The sequence below is a fragment of the Teleopsis dalmanni genome, unplaced genomic scaffold (genome assembly GCF_002237135.1).
Source record: "Teleopsis dalmanni isolate 2A unplaced genomic scaffold, ASM223713v2 unscaffolded_contig_0036, whole genome shotgun sequence".
NCBI lineage: Eukaryota > Metazoa > Arthropoda > Insecta > Diptera > Diopsidae > Teleopsis > Teleopsis dalmanni.
In genome coordinates this window covers 13,450-28,152 of record NW_024031418.1, presented here as the reverse complement: position 1 = coordinate 28,152, position 14,703 = coordinate 13,450, and the positions used below count along the sequence as shown (strand labels likewise).

The following is a 14,703-nucleotide window of genomic DNA, read 5'->3' as shown; positions in this document are numbered from 1 at the left end:
CTAACATTTTTATAAGGAGTGATATACGACATAAAATGTTAAAATTTAAGATGAATTTTTTTATAAACTAACATGGATATGGATAACATTTAAATAGATACTGAAGTATATATATAAACTTGCGGCTGCAATCTTCCATAGTCATTCCTAAGAGCTAGTTTTAGTAGGTTCAAGACTCACACAGTGGCTTCGGATGTTTTCCATCTACTGCCATAAATCTTTTATAAAATATAGAATATTTTATAAAACTAATTCAGATACAAATTTTAAAAACTCTACCTTTAAATAATTTATCTATAATAATAAATATTACAATACCAAAATATTGAAATAGTAACTATGATAATAATAGTAAACATTTAGGCCGTGTGCGAGTTCGAGTATATTTAGGGGAAATAGTCAATTATGTCGGTATGGCAGCGATTGTTGGTACATACCAGAATTTCTAATGAGATAAATTAGGTGTTACCATTTTGAAAATTTTATAAGATGTTTAGTAAATAAATAAATAAATTTTAAAACTTTTAAAAGAAAAATAATTATTTTTTATATGTTTCCTTCTTTATATTATGAATATTAATGTTTTTTAATAATTGTATCACATTTATTTAATAATAAATACAAATATTTGGCACAAAATTATTAGTTTCTTGATTTCAAAAAGGTAATTATGAAACTTTATGCTATTGACCTGGCAACGTTATTTGTTTTGTACATTTTTATTAGTAACAAATATAATATTAATATTATTGTAACTTAGATTATACTACCTGCGAAGATTTATGTATCTATTTACTGATACGCGAATCTATGATAAATATTAAAAAATTCTTAATAATATAAAGGGTTAGGCGATTGAAGTGTTACAAATTACACAGAGATATGTTTGTCAAACTGATATTGCCAACTACGTCAAATTCATATGAATGACAGCTATTTATATTGTTTACAAATTACCACAAGCATTTGCGTCTAAGTTTTATAGAACTAATATTATTCGAAATGGAATTAATAAATAAGTGTGATTGCATTATATTTGGTTGGAAAATTACAACTAGCTATTGTGCTTGAGCTCAAATATCTCAATGTGAATAAAATGTTTGTGTATCGTACCTTAAATCGTTATAATAGCTCAGGCAGAGTCACCAAATGCTATAGTGGTGGACGAAAAAAAACCAGCAACATTGCCTAAAATGGTTCGGAAAGTGAAGGCTCGACTTAAACGAAATCCACGTCGTAGTACTAATCAAATGGCCAAAGAACCGATAATATCTGAACGAAGCATCTGACGCATTTTCCAAAATAAGCTCAAGGTAAAGCTTTAAAAGTTCCAAGGCACAAGATCTTGCACCAAAGCAACAAAAAGTTAAACTCGAATGAGCAAAGGAGTTGTTACGCTGGGCCAATTTGGAGAGCAAGTTGAGAACTAAAAAATAAGCCAGTTTCGATACGCTGAAGAAAGCTTTTATTCAGGAATAGGCCAAAATACTGGAAGATCACAGCCATAGTCAAGACAAAAGGTGGCCACATCAAGCTAGAGTGAATGGATTGTGAAATTTTAATTATTTTCACAAATTTTTGTAATTTGAATCAATAAAAAAATAATGTGATCGCTTGAATAGGTAACACTTCAATTATCTAACCCTGAATAATAAACTTGCATTCTTAAAAAATAGTGGCACAGCGAACCTGCTTTCTAGGAAGTCAATTGGAACGCATACACACTCGTATGTATAAAAACTGGTTGATACCTGCTGCCCAAAAACAAAAAAAAAATTATTACTATGTAGCAAAACGCAGTGTTAAGTTATACACTAACAATGCTATGTATTTTATCTGTTATGTAGGCTGATTTACAATTTTCGAAGATTTCGATTTCATGAAGGTCTTCCAGGAATGTAACGGAACAGAAGGGCGAGGCAAGAAATGATTGATTGTTAAGTGTTTTAAAGTATGGCTTGTGTAAGTTAGTAGGGTAGGTATGATAGTATGTACAATATTTATATCAATTGATTTAATGAAATACATTTTCTTTAATAAAATAAATTTTGTCGTCCTGAAAAGGACGGATTAATTGATAGTTAATTCTCCACGTATATGTATTCGTATTTTAATAAATAAAATAAAATAATTTAAGCCTTCTTTTCTGTTTTCTTTGGCAAAAGTACAGCCTGAATGTTTGGTAGTACACCACCTTGTGCAATTGTAACACCAGACAATAATTTGTTCAATTCTTCATCATTACGTATGGCCAACTGTAAATGACGAGGAATGATTCTTGTCTTCTTATTATCGCGTGCTGCATTGCCAGCCAATTCAAGAACTTCAGCAGCCAAATATTCCATAACGGCAGCTAAGTAGACTGGAGCACCTGCACCAACGCGTTCAGCATAATTGCCTTTACGCAATAATCGATGAATACGACCAACTGGAAATTGTAATCCAGCACGATTTGATCGTGACTTTGCCTTGCCTTTAACTTTACCACCTTTACCACGACCAGACATAGTTGAGTTGAGTTTCTAGTAGTTGAGATTTATAAAAATTGGATCTATTTTTTTTAATGATGCCGACAAATTATCTCATATACTTTTTCTAAACGCAATTTAAAATAAAAAATTGCTTTAAACTTTCGTTTGAAAAATGTTTATATAGAAACGGAAATTGCTCCAAATCGACGATTAAAATTTAAAATCAGAAATCATGCCACCAAAAACTAGCGGAAAAGCAGCCAAAAAAGATGGAAAGGCTCAGAAAAATATAACCAAAAACGATAAGAAGAAGAAGCGCAGGAGGAAGGAGAGCTATGCTATCTACATTTATAAAGTGTTAAAGCAAGTCCACCCCGATACTGGTATATCATCGAAAGCCATGAGCATCATGAACAGCTTCGTGAATGACATATTCGAACGTATTGCTGCTGAGGCTTCGCGCTTAGCACACTACAATAAGCGCTCCACCATTACTAGTCGGGAGATTCAAACTGCTGTTCGTCTTTTACTTCCCGGTGAACTGGCTAAGCACGCAGTTAGTGAAGGAACAAAAGCTGTCACTAAGTATACTAGTTCCAAGTAAATTGCGTTATATCAAACAAACACCACTTATTCAAAAGGCCCTTTTCAGGGCCACAAATCTTCTTGGTGATATTTCTATTTTATATATATCAAATACTTTAACGTCGTACAATTAAGTTACATGTTGACTGTGTCACCTTCTTCTTCAAAATGGAAATTAATTAATAACGTACCGGAAGGCAATTTTCCTACGAACGGGTGGCAATTCACCAACTTCAGTAAATGACACCGATATAGACTGGGAAGACCACATCAAATACCTGGGGATTACATTTGACAAGAAATTCCAATGGAGCACGCACATATACAATCTAAGAAATAAAATCAACACAATGCTAAACCATTTACGACCGCTCTACAAAAACAAGGCTCTAAGTATCATAAATAAAAAGTTGCTTTATACCCAGATAATGCGTCCGGCGCTATCATATGGCTTCATTGCTTTCTCCAAAACTTCAAAAACTAACTTCAACAAACTTCAAACATGTCAAAATATAGCCATTAAAAAAATATTTAACATTCCCTGGTACATAAGAAATGTCGATATTCAAAGGGATCTAAAAATCACACCTATCAAACTATACATTAAAGACAGGGCTCTCAAATTATTCAAATCAATAGATGCACATGACAACACTTTATTGCAAAATCTACACCAACAACCTATTCACACTACAGGAAGATACGCGGACATCCGTACCATTATTAACTAAACTAAACAATAAAATTAATTGAGCACTCGTCATTTACCCAGTGGACATAATCTAGAAATGTCTACCACTATAATTGAGTCAAGGTATTAACTTTTACCGACTCGAACTCAATTTTCAACAACAAATCGACGATTAAAATTTAAAATCAGAAATCATGCCACCAAAAACTAGCGGAAAAGCAGCCAAAAAAGATGGAAAGGCTCAGAAAAATATAACCAAAAACGATAAGAAGAAGAAGCGCAGGAGGAAGGAGAGCTATGCTATCTACATTTATAAAGTGTTAAAGCAAGTCCACCCCGATACTGGTATATCATCGAAAGCCATGAGCATCATGAACAGCTTCGTGAATGACATATTCGAACGTATTGCTGCTGAGGCTTCGCGCTTAGCACACTACAATAAGCGCTCCACCATTACTAGTCGGGAGATTCAAACTGCTGTTCGTCTTTTACTTCCCGGTGAACTGGCTAAGCACGCAGTTAGTGAAGGAACAAAAGCTGTCACTAAGTATACTAGTTCCAAGTAAATTGCGTTATATCAAACAAACACCACTTATTCAAAAGGCCCTTTTCAGGGCCACAAAAATATTCAATTGAGTTGATAATTTATCTATATTATAAATATGTATAGAGCCCTGAAATTATTTACGAAAACTGACAGGCTTATCAACACCGCGTTATTGAATCTCAGAATGGTTACAAGCTCCTCGGGGAGGTATGCAGATCTGATAAAGTTATAAACAATAATCCAGACAAGGCGTAAAGAGGGGTTAAGAAGAAACCTCGTAGTTAATAGAAAGTAAAAGTGCTCAAGTGCACTGACTCAACTAGCCTCAACATAATAATAATATAAATATGATATATATTTTGTTTTTGATATTTCTTTTAAAAGGCTACTGATAGAAGAAAAAAATAAAAAAAAACTTTGACAGTCTCTTCATGAATTATCAGCTATCGTTTGGTTGTTAGTGAATAAATGATTCAATCAACAAATTAATTTCTGTCGGTTTTGAGGATCTTACAGTTTTTTAATCATGGATAATATAACCTGCTAAATAGAGTTAACTCTTGAATTAACGAGTCTTAATCCTTATCATCAGTCTTAGTACTATCATCGCTTTTAAATTGATATATTCTATATTTACATTCGTGCTTTAAATTTGAAAACATAAATATAGTATTTGTTCCTTGTCATTCATTCTATGATACCATACAATTTCATGGGATAGATAAGCTCTTTTACAACTCATTCCTTAAGCGTTCTTTTAGTAAGTTCAAGTCTTACATTATGGCTTCTGATGCTTTCTGCTTACAGCAAAAGAAAAATAAAATATATTGATTCAATTAAATGTTATGACGTGAAACATTCTATGTCTAATGATACACTATATGATACTAATAATAGTATACATATGATGCTAATATTATACATATTAATATATGTTATGCTACTTCTAATAGCAATGTCTATACTACATCTATATGATATAATTTATCATTATCTCTTTTCTTTGAATAAACTTACTATGCAACAATTGCATTTACATTTTGCTTATTTTATTTTCGTAGTCAAAAATAAGCAATTGAAAATAGTTAAGCAATTTCAAACCCTGGATAAGTCATGTCATTTATTTATCTCTTTTCTTTATATAATTTTGGTCCTGAAAAGGACCGATTTTTGTATATTTATAAAATTATATTGCTTCCAATCTTAAGCACGTTCTCCACGAATACGTCTAGCCAATTGAATATCTTTTGGCATAATTGTAACGCGTTTGGCATGAATTGCGCATAAGTTAGTATCTTCAAAAAGACCCACTAAGTATGCTTCGCTAGCTTCTTGAAGAGCCATTACAGCAGAACTCTGGAAACGTAAATCAGTTTTGAAATCTTGTGCAATTTCACGGACCAAACGCTGGAATGGCAATTTGCGAATCAAGAGTTCAGTACTCTTTTGGTAGCGACGAATTTCACGTAAAGCTACAGTTCCTGGACGATAACGATGTGGTTTTTTCACACCTCCAGTAGCTGGTGCACTTTTACGTGCGGCTTTGGTAGCCAATTGTTTTCGTGGTGCCTTACCACCAGTCGATTTACGAGCAGTTTGCTTTGTACGAGCCATAATTTATGAGATATGTTACAATATGGTATTTTAAAAAATAGCGCAATTGAATAGCTCAATTTTCTCATCATACCTGGATGTTCTGTTTCAACTATTCACATGTTTTAACATTCATTGTTTCTCATATTGCTTATTCTTTTTGTTTTGTTTTCTTTTGTTTTGTTTTGTTTTACTCAATCTTTTTCATATCTTTCATAGTGCTTATGTTTTCTATAAATAGTCGTCAATCATCCGTCGTCACTTCATTTATTGTTTGAATTTGAATTCGAACGGTTCTACCATATCTATAAAAATTTAAATACAAAATGACAGGTCGTGGTAAAGGTGGCAAAGGATTAGGAAAAGGTGGTGCTAAGCGTCACCGCAAAGTTCTTCGTGATAACATCCAAGGTATTACGAAACCAGCTATCAGACGTTTAGCTCGCCGAGGCGGAGTTAAGCGTATTTCTGGTTTGATTTATGAAGAAACTCGTGGAGTATTGAAAGTATTTTTGGAAAATGTGATCCGTGATGCTGTTACATACACAGAACATGCCAAAAGGAAGACTGTTACAGCCATGGATGTCGTATATGCTTTAAAGAGACAAGGCCGTACCTTATACGGTTTTGGAGGTTAAGCAAATAATCAATTATTGATTTAATAATGCAATAATATATTGCCCAATGGTCCTTTTCAGGACCCAAATAATCTTACACTTAAAGAGATAAATTTACATATATATGTGTTGGTATTTTTCTAATATTATAAAAAAAATAAAATTTATTATTAGCTTGGTCGATTGATGTCTGTCGAGTATAATTGATAATTAAAATGATCAGTTTAACAGAGTCCAAAATATTTATTATTATAATTCTCAATTTCTTTGTTACATTAGCAGTATATATGTGGACTAGCTTCTTACGGGCTTAATTATAATTCTCATTCAATTTTTTTATAGAATAAGATAAATAGAACTGACGTATATAAGTAATTTGCGGACTGTTAGATATTGCAGTTTGAAGTTTCCACACAATGGTGTGAAAATTTTCTCCATTCATTCCTAAGAGGTGGTTTTAGTGAATTCAAATCTCACACTGAATCTGACTCTTAATCTTAATCCAAATCCAAGTGTTCAACAAGCAAAATGATTGCGGGGAAAATGAAAGTGAAAAAAATTCGTATATGAATTAAGTGAATTATGACAATATTATATAAAGAAAAGAAATAAAAGAACTTGTTATTGAAATAAATTAGAATATTTTAAAATTATCTTTAAGTAATTTGCAGCGTCTTGCAAGTGAGTACCGAGTGTGGTGTGTTAGTTATAAATTAACAAGTGTAATTAGAAGCATTATATAATAATAAATAAAATTAGCATAAACCACTATTTTTATTTATTTAAAATAGAATTTAAAAATGAAATTAAGTGAATAAAATATATACAAGTGAGTATTTCATCAAATAAATGACATATTTTGATATATAATATTTTATGGTCATTACTATAATAAATAAATAATTGGATATTAAATATAATAGAATAAGATAAATATTTATTAACTTAAGAATGATGTGAAGTATTGCACATAATGTCTAAATAAGAGAATATAATTTTTTTAAATGCATAAAGAATTTTTGTTTGCTTATTAGAGATTAAATTTATAGCGCATTACAGAATAAAAGAATCTCTTCATATTATTCATGAGGTATTATTAAAAGAAATGATCGTGCACTATGACAAGGTATATTGTGCCCATTACTCGGGTTAGAATGTTTCTCCAAGTCCGTTTTCTTTAATGAAAGACAATATAAAGTCCTAGTCTTGAATATTTATGATCCATGAAATACCCTCCTAGGTGTTTATTCCGTTTGTGCATCAGTGGACACTACCCAAGCACATGGTATACAGTTTCTCTCTTCTCTACAGTATCTGCAGTCTGAGTTGGATTGAATTCCTAACTTCGATAGGTGATTATTCAATCTTTAGTGACCGGTCATTAATAAACGCAATAGGTATACCATATACTAAAACATTTTATAAAATAAATAAATAAATAATGAATCTTCTTTTTACACATATTTTGTAGCCCTAAAAAGGGCTGTTTTGATGAATTTAAAGTTTGATTTTTAAAATTATTTTTTTGCAGCAGTTTTCTTGACTGATGTTTTTTTAACGGCAGTTTTTTTAGGTTTTGCGGCCGCTTTAGCTTTTGTAGAAGTAGACTTTGGTTTAGCTGGCTTAGCCTTAACAGATCCAATCTTTTTAACACTTTTAACTTTAGCTTTTTCAGTTTTTTTCTTTTCAACACTCTTCTTAGCTGCCGCAGATTTTTTAGGTTTTTTCTCTCCAGATACCTTTGCCTTTGACTTTTTAGTACCTGCAGATGATGCAGTAACCTTCTTCTTCGTAACACCTGATGGCACCTTCTTTTTCTTACCCTCGACAGACGATTTAGGAGACTTAGCAGCAGCAGCTGATAATTTAAATGAACCAGATGCACCTTTTCCTTTTGTTTGTATCAATTTGCCATTAGCTACAGCAGTTTTCAAATATTTTTTAATAAATGGAGCCAATTTCTGGGCATCACATTTATATGTGGCACTTATATACTTTTTAATTGCCAACAATGAAGATCCGCTGCGTTCCTTCAAGTTCTTGATAGATGCATCAACCATTTGTTGTGTTGATGGAGCTGCAGAAGGTTTTTTTACTTTTGTTGCCTTTTTAACAGCAACTTTCTTTTCAGGAACGGCAGTTACCTCCTTTGGAGAATCTGTATTTGCAACGGCAACAGCTTCAGACATATTTGCTTTTTAATATTCCGTAATATTCTTACTTATGAATATTTTTTCGCATTTTTATGGTAGCTTAGCTCACTTTGTACGAAGCGCCGAGAAGAGCGCATTTATAAAAATTTTTCATTAATACATATTTCTACTGAGTTTGAAAAAATTTTTCAACATTTATTATTAATTTTAAATAGACCAAGTAAATTAAACACATTTATTTAAATCAAATTAAGTAAAGAAGATATTGAATATTTTATTACATTCATTTTTATACTAATTATAATTATATAAAATATATAAAAATTGGTTTAAACTTTAAATTTTGTAAATCTATAGTTGAACTTGTTAATAAATTAGAATATTTTAAAGTTATCTTTTGTATAATTTATATATTAAATTATTTATTAAATAGTTTATTCAATTCTCTGTTAAATTATATATATGGTTTTATATATTTCATATATTTATAAATGCAAATTTAATAAAACACGAGATGCATAAAAACGTCAGTTTTAACATTTTGAATGCTTATGTTTTATCCTATTTTGAAATATTAACTCAATTTATATAAAAGTTTAAAATTTTAAAGCACTAATAGAAATAATTATAAATAAATATATTGTATTTTAATTAGAATATAAGATTATCACTTTTAATTATATCAAATAGTGTCTATTTGAGATTAGATATCCATCCATAATGTTAACATGTTACATTGAATTCGTTTACTTTAAAATATGTTTTAAGATTTTCTATACGTATTATTTTTAAAATTTTATTACAAGTTTTAAATAATTTTTAATCATGTGAAAAATTATTATATATAAACGTTATTAATAACATATCAGCAATTAAATTTATAGTTTTCAATATCATTCGAATATAACAACTGTACGTATCCTACTTAATAGAATTCATAAAAAAAAATTATATCTACATACATGATTAAAAATATATAAGAATGAAATCATTTTACTTTTTCTTTTATAATTATAATTTAATCATTTAACTTTGACTATTATAAGTATTTTATTAAATATGTATATTTAAAAAAAATGTTCTTTTTATTACTTTATAATTAAAATAAAATTAAAATTAGATGTGCGTATTCTAACATTTTTATAAGGAGTGATATACGACATAAAATGTTAAAATTTAAGATGAATTTTTTTATAAACTAACATGGATATGGATAACATTTAAATAGATACTGAAGTATATATATAAACTTGCGGCTGCAATCTTCCATAGTCATTCCTAAGAGCTAGTTTTAGTAGGTTCAAGACTCACACAGTGGCTTCGGATGTTTTCCATCTACTGCCATAAATCTTTTATAAAATATAGAATATTTTATAAAACTAATTCAGATACAAATTTTAAAAACTCTACCTTTAAATAATTTATCTATAATAATAAATATTACAATACCAAAATATTGAAATAGTAACTATGATAATAATAGTAAACATTTAGGCCGTGTGCGAGTTCGAGTATATTTAGGGGAAATAGTCAATTATGTCGGTATGGCAGCGATTGTTGGTACATACCAGAATTTCTAATGAGATAAATTAGGTGTTACCATTTTGAAAATTTTATAAGATGTTTAGTAAATAAATAAATAAATTTTAAAACTTTTAAAAGAAAAATAATTATTTTTTATATGTTTCCTTCTTTATATTATGAATATTAATGTTTTTTAATAATTGTATCACATTTATTTAATAATAAATACAAATATTTGGCACAAAATTATTAGTTTCTTGATTTCAAAAAGGTAATTATGAAACTTTATGCTATTGACCTGGCAACGTTATTTGTTTTGTACATTTTTATTAGTAACAAATATAATATTAATATTATTGTAACTTAGATTATACTACCTGCGAAGATTTATGTATCTATTTACTGATACGCGAATCTATGATAAATATTAAAAAATTCTTAATAATATAAAGGGTTAGGCGATTGAAGTGTTACAAATTACACAGAGATATGTTTGTCAAACTGATATTGCCAACTACGTCAAATTCATATGAATGACAGCTATTTATATTGTTTACAAATTACCACAAGCATTTGCGTCTAAGTTTTATAGAACTAATATTATTCGAAATGGAATTAATAAATAAGTGTGATTGCATTATATTTGGTTGGAAAATTACAACTAGCTATTGTGCTTGAGCTCAAATATCTCAATGTGAATAAAATGTTTGTGTATCGTACCTTAAATCGTTATAATAGCTCAGGCAGAGTCACCAAATGCTATAGTGGTGGACGAAAAAAAACCAGCAACATTGCCTAAAATGGTTCGGAAAGTGAAGGCTCGACTTAAACGAAATCCACGTCGTAGTACTAATCAAATGGCCAAAGAACCGATAATATCTGAACGAAGCATCTGACGCATTTTCCAAAATAAGCTCAAGGTAAAGCTTTAAAAGTTCCAAGGCACAAGATCTTGCACCAAAGCAACAAAAAGTTAAACTCGAATGAGCAAAGGAGTTGTTACGCTGGGCCAATTTGGAGAGCAAGTTGAGAACTAAAAAATAAGCCAGTTTCGATACGCTGAAGAAAGCTTTTATTCAGGAATAGGCCAAAATACTGGAAGATCACAGCCATAGTCAAGACAAAAGGTGGCCACATCAAGCTAGAGTGAATGGATTGTGAAATTTTAATTATTTTCACAAATTTTTGTAATTTGAATCAATAAAAAAACCTGATTTCTAGGAAGTCAATTGGAACGCATACACACTCGTATGTATAAAAACTGGTTAATACCTGCTGCCCAAAAACAAAAAAAAAATTATTACTATGTAGCAAAACGCAGTCTTAAGTTATACACTAACAATGCTATGTATTTTATCTGTTATGTAGGCTGATTTACAATTTTCGAAGATTTCGAATTCATGAAGGTCTTCCAGGAATGTAACGGAACAGAAGGGCGAGGCAAGAAATGATTGATTGTTAAGTGTTTTAAAGTATGGCTTGTGTAAGTTAGTAGGGTAGGTATGATAGTATGTACAATATTTATATCAATTGATTTAATGAAATACATTTTCTTTAATAAAATAAATTTTGTCGTCCTGAAAAGGACGGATTAATTGATAGTTAATTCTCCACGTATATGTATTCGTATTTTAATAAATAAAATAAAATAATTTAAGCCTTCTTTTCTGTTTTCTTTGGCAAAAGTACAGCCTGAATGTTTGGTAGTACACCACCTTGTGCAATTGTAACACCAGACAATAATTTGTTCAATTCTTCATCATTACGTATGGCCAACTGTAAATGACGAGGAATGATTCTTGTCTTCTTATTATCGCGTGCTGCATTGCCAGCCAATTCAAGAACTTCAGCAGCCAAATATTCCATAACGGCAGCTAAGTAGACTGGAGCACCTGCACCAACGCGTTCAGCATAATTGCCTTTACGCAATAATCGATGAATACGACCAACTGGAAATTGTAATCCAGCACGATTTGATCGTGACTTTGCCTTGCCTTTAACTTTACCACCTTTACCACGACCAGACATAGTTGAGTTGAGTTTCTAGTAGTTGAGATTTATAAAAATTGGATCTATTTTTTTTTAATGATGCCGACAAATTATCTCATATACTTTTTCTAAACGCAATTTAAAATAAAAAATTGCTTTAAACTTTCGTTTGAAAAATGTTTATATAGAAACGGAAATTGCCCCAAATCGACGATTAAAATTTAGAATCGAAATCAGATCGACCCGAAAACTAGCGGGAAAATGCAGCAAAGAAATGAATGGAAGAGGGCTGTTCAGAAAAATATAAGACGTCAAGTAACGATACAGAAGAAGAATTGTAGCGCGAGGAGGAAGGAGTAGCTAGTGCGTAGTCACATGTGTATAAAGGTGTTGATAAGGCACAGTCCACGGCCGATTATTGCTGGTATATCATCGAAAGCCATGAGCATCATGAACAGCTTCGTGAATGACATATTCGAACGTATTGCTGCTGAGGCTTCGCGCTTAGCACACTACAATAAGCGCTCCACCATTACTAGTCGGGAGATTCAAACTGCTGTTCGTCTTTTACTTCCCGGTGAACTGGCTAAGCACGCAGTTAGTGAAGGAACAAAAGCTGTCACTAAGTATACTAGTTCCAAGTAAATTGCGTTATATCAAACAAACACCACTTATTCAAAAGGCCCTTTTCAGGGCCACAAAAATATTCAATTGAGTTGATAATTTATCTATATTATAAATATGTATAGAGCCCTGAAATTATTTACGAAAACTGACAGGCTTATCAACACCGCGTTATTGAATCTCAGAATGGTTACAAGCTCCTCGGGGAGGTATGCAGATCTGATAAAGTTATAAACAATAATCCAGACAAGGCGTAAAGAGGGGTTAAGAAGAAACCTCGTAGTTAATAGAAAGTAAAAGTGCTCAAGTGCACTGACTCAACTAGCCTCAACATAATAATAATATAAATATGATATATATTTTGTTTTTGATATTTCTTTTAAAAGGCTACTGATAGAAGAAAAAAATAAAAAAAAACTTTGACAGTCTCTTCATGAATTATCAGCTATCGTTTGGTTGTTAGTGAATAAATGATTCAATCAACAAATTAATTTCTGTCGGTTTTGAGGATCTTACAGTTTTTTAATCATGGATAATATAACCTGCTAAATAGAGTTAACTCTTGAATTAACGAGTCTTAATCCTTATCATCAGTCTTAGTACTATCATCGCTTTTAAATTGATATATTCTATATTTACATTCGTGCTTTAAATTTGAAAACATAAATATAGTATTTGTTCCTTGTCATTCATTCTATGATACCATACAATTTCATGGGATAGATAAGCTCTTTTACAACTCATTCCTTAAGCGTTCTTTTAGTAAGTTCAAGTCTTACATTATGGCTTCTGATGCTTTCTGCTTACAGCAAAAGAAAAATAAAATATATTGATTCAATTAAATGTTATGACGTGAAACATTCTATGTCTAATGATACACTATATGATACTAATAATAGTATACATATGATGCTAATATTATACATATTAATATATGTTATGCTACTTCTAATAGCAATGTCTATACTACATCTATATGATATAATTTATCATTATCTCTTTTCTTTGAATAAACTTACTATGCAACAATTGCATTTACATTTTGCTTATTTTATTTTCGTAGTCAAAAATAAGCAATTGAAAATAGTTAAGCAATTTCAAACCCTGGATAAGTCATGTCATTTATTTATCTCTTTTCTTTATATAATTTTGGTCCTGAAAAGGACCGATTTTTGTATATTTATAAAATTATATTGCTTCCAATCTTAAGCACGTTCTCCACGAATACGTCTAGCCAATTGAATATCTTTTGGCATAATTGTAACGCGTTTGGCATGAATTGCGCATAAGTTAGTATCTTCAAAAAGACCCACTAAGTATGCTTCGCTAGCTTCTTGAAGAGCCATTACAGCAGAACTCTGGAAACGTAAATCAGTTTTGAAATCTTGTGCAATTTCACGGACCAAACGCTGGAATGGCAATTTGCGAATCAAGAGCTCAGTACTCTTTTGGTAGCGACGAATTTCACGTAAAGCTACAGTTCCTGGACGATAACGATGTGGTTTTTTCACACCTCCAGTAGCTGGTGCACTTTTACGTGCGGCTTTGGTAGCCAATTGTTTTCGTGGTGCCTTACCACCAGTCGATTTACGAGCAGTTTGCTTTGTACGAGCCATAATTTATGAGATATGTTACAATATGGTATTTTAAAAAATAGCGCAATTGAATAGCTCAATTTTCTCATCATACCTGGATGTTCTGTTTCAACTATTCACATGTTTTAACATTCATTGTTTCTCATATTGCTTATTCTTTTTATTTTGTTTTCTTTTGTTTTGTTTTGTTTTACTCAATCTTTTTCATATCTTTCATAGTGCTTATGTTTTCTATAAATAGTCGTCAATCATCCGTCGTCACTTCATTTATTGTTTGAATTTGAATTCGAACGGTTCTACCATATCTATAAAAA

The 14,703-nt window shown here is 30.9% G+C and overlaps 5 protein-coding genes across 5 annotated transcripts; 2 read left to right on the top strand and 3 right to left on the bottom strand.

The window, feature by feature from the left end:
- Positions 1 to 2,111: 2,111 nt before the first annotated feature.
- On the bottom strand, positions 2,112 to 2,555 carry LOC119662960 (histone H2A). The gene has a single exon (XM_038072618.1). The coding sequence runs from the start codon at positions 2,505 to 2,507 to the stop codon at positions 2,133 to 2,135; it is 375 nt and encodes a 124-aa protein (XP_037928546.1). The 5' UTR covers positions 2,508 to 2,555; the 3' UTR covers positions 2,112 to 2,132.
- Positions 2,556 to 2,688: 133 nt separating this feature from the next.
- Positions 2,689 to 3,123, top strand: LOC119662962 (histone H2B). The gene has a single exon (XM_038072620.1). The coding sequence runs from the start codon at positions 2,704 to 2,706 to the stop codon at positions 3,073 to 3,075; it is 372 nt and encodes a 123-aa protein (XP_037928548.1). The 5' UTR covers positions 2,689 to 2,703; the 3' UTR covers positions 3,076 to 3,123.
- Positions 3,124 to 3,926: 803 nt separating this feature from the next.
- LOC119662961 (histone H2B) lies at positions 3,927 to 4,361 on the top strand. Its single transcript, XM_038072619.1, has one exon. It carries the CDS (start codon positions 3,942 to 3,944, stop codon positions 4,311 to 4,313), a length of 372 nt encoding a protein of 123 aa, XP_037928547.1. The 5' UTR covers positions 3,927 to 3,941; the 3' UTR covers positions 4,314 to 4,361.
- Positions 4,362 to 5,470: 1,109 nt separating this feature from the next.
- LOC119662968 (histone H3.v1-like) lies at positions 5,471 to 14,476 on the bottom strand. The gene is made up of 4 exons (XM_038072625.1): positions 14,009 to 14,476; positions 11,897 to 12,164; positions 8,196 to 8,698; positions 5,471 to 5,911 (listed from the first exon to the last, which is right to left on the bottom strand). Exons 1-4 carry the CDS (start codon positions 14,408 to 14,410, stop codon positions 5,498 to 5,500), a joined length of 1,587 nt encoding a protein of 528 aa, XP_037928553.1. The 5' UTR covers positions 14,411 to 14,476; the 3' UTR covers positions 5,471 to 5,497.
- Positions 11,813 to 12,224, bottom strand: LOC119662966 (histone H2A). The gene has a single exon (XM_038072623.1). It carries the CDS (start codon positions 12,207 to 12,209, stop codon positions 11,835 to 11,837), a length of 375 nt encoding a protein of 124 aa, XP_037928551.1. The 5' UTR covers positions 12,210 to 12,224; the 3' UTR covers positions 11,813 to 11,834.
- Positions 14,477 to 14,703: the final 227 nt, after the last annotated feature.

Coding starts and splice junctions, on each gene's coding strand:
- LOC119662960 (XM_038072618.1), bottom strand. CDS start 2,507: ATGTCTGGTCGTGGTAAAGGTGGTAAAGTTAAAGGCAAGGCAAAGTCA.
- LOC119662962 (XM_038072620.1), top strand. CDS start 2,704: ATGCCACCAAAAACTAGCGGAAAAGCAGCCAAAAAAGATGGAAAGGCT.
- LOC119662961 (XM_038072619.1), top strand. CDS start 3,942: ATGCCACCAAAAACTAGCGGAAAAGCAGCCAAAAAAGATGGAAAGGCT.
- LOC119662966 (XM_038072623.1), bottom strand. CDS start 12,209: ATGTCTGGTCGTGGTAAAGGTGGTAAAGTTAAAGGCAAGGCAAAGTCA.
- LOC119662968 (XM_038072625.1), bottom strand. CDS start 14,410: ATGGCTCGTACAAAGCAAACTGCTCGTAAATCGACTGGTGGTAAGGCA. Junction 8,699..11,896: donor TGGTGTTACAATTGCACAAG/GTGGTGTACTAC, acceptor AATATTAAAAAG/CAAATATGTCTGAAGCTGTT. Junction 5,912..8,195: donor CTGCGGCAGCTAAGAAGAGT/GTTGAAAAGAAA, acceptor CATATCTCATAA/ATTATGGCTCGTACAAAGCA.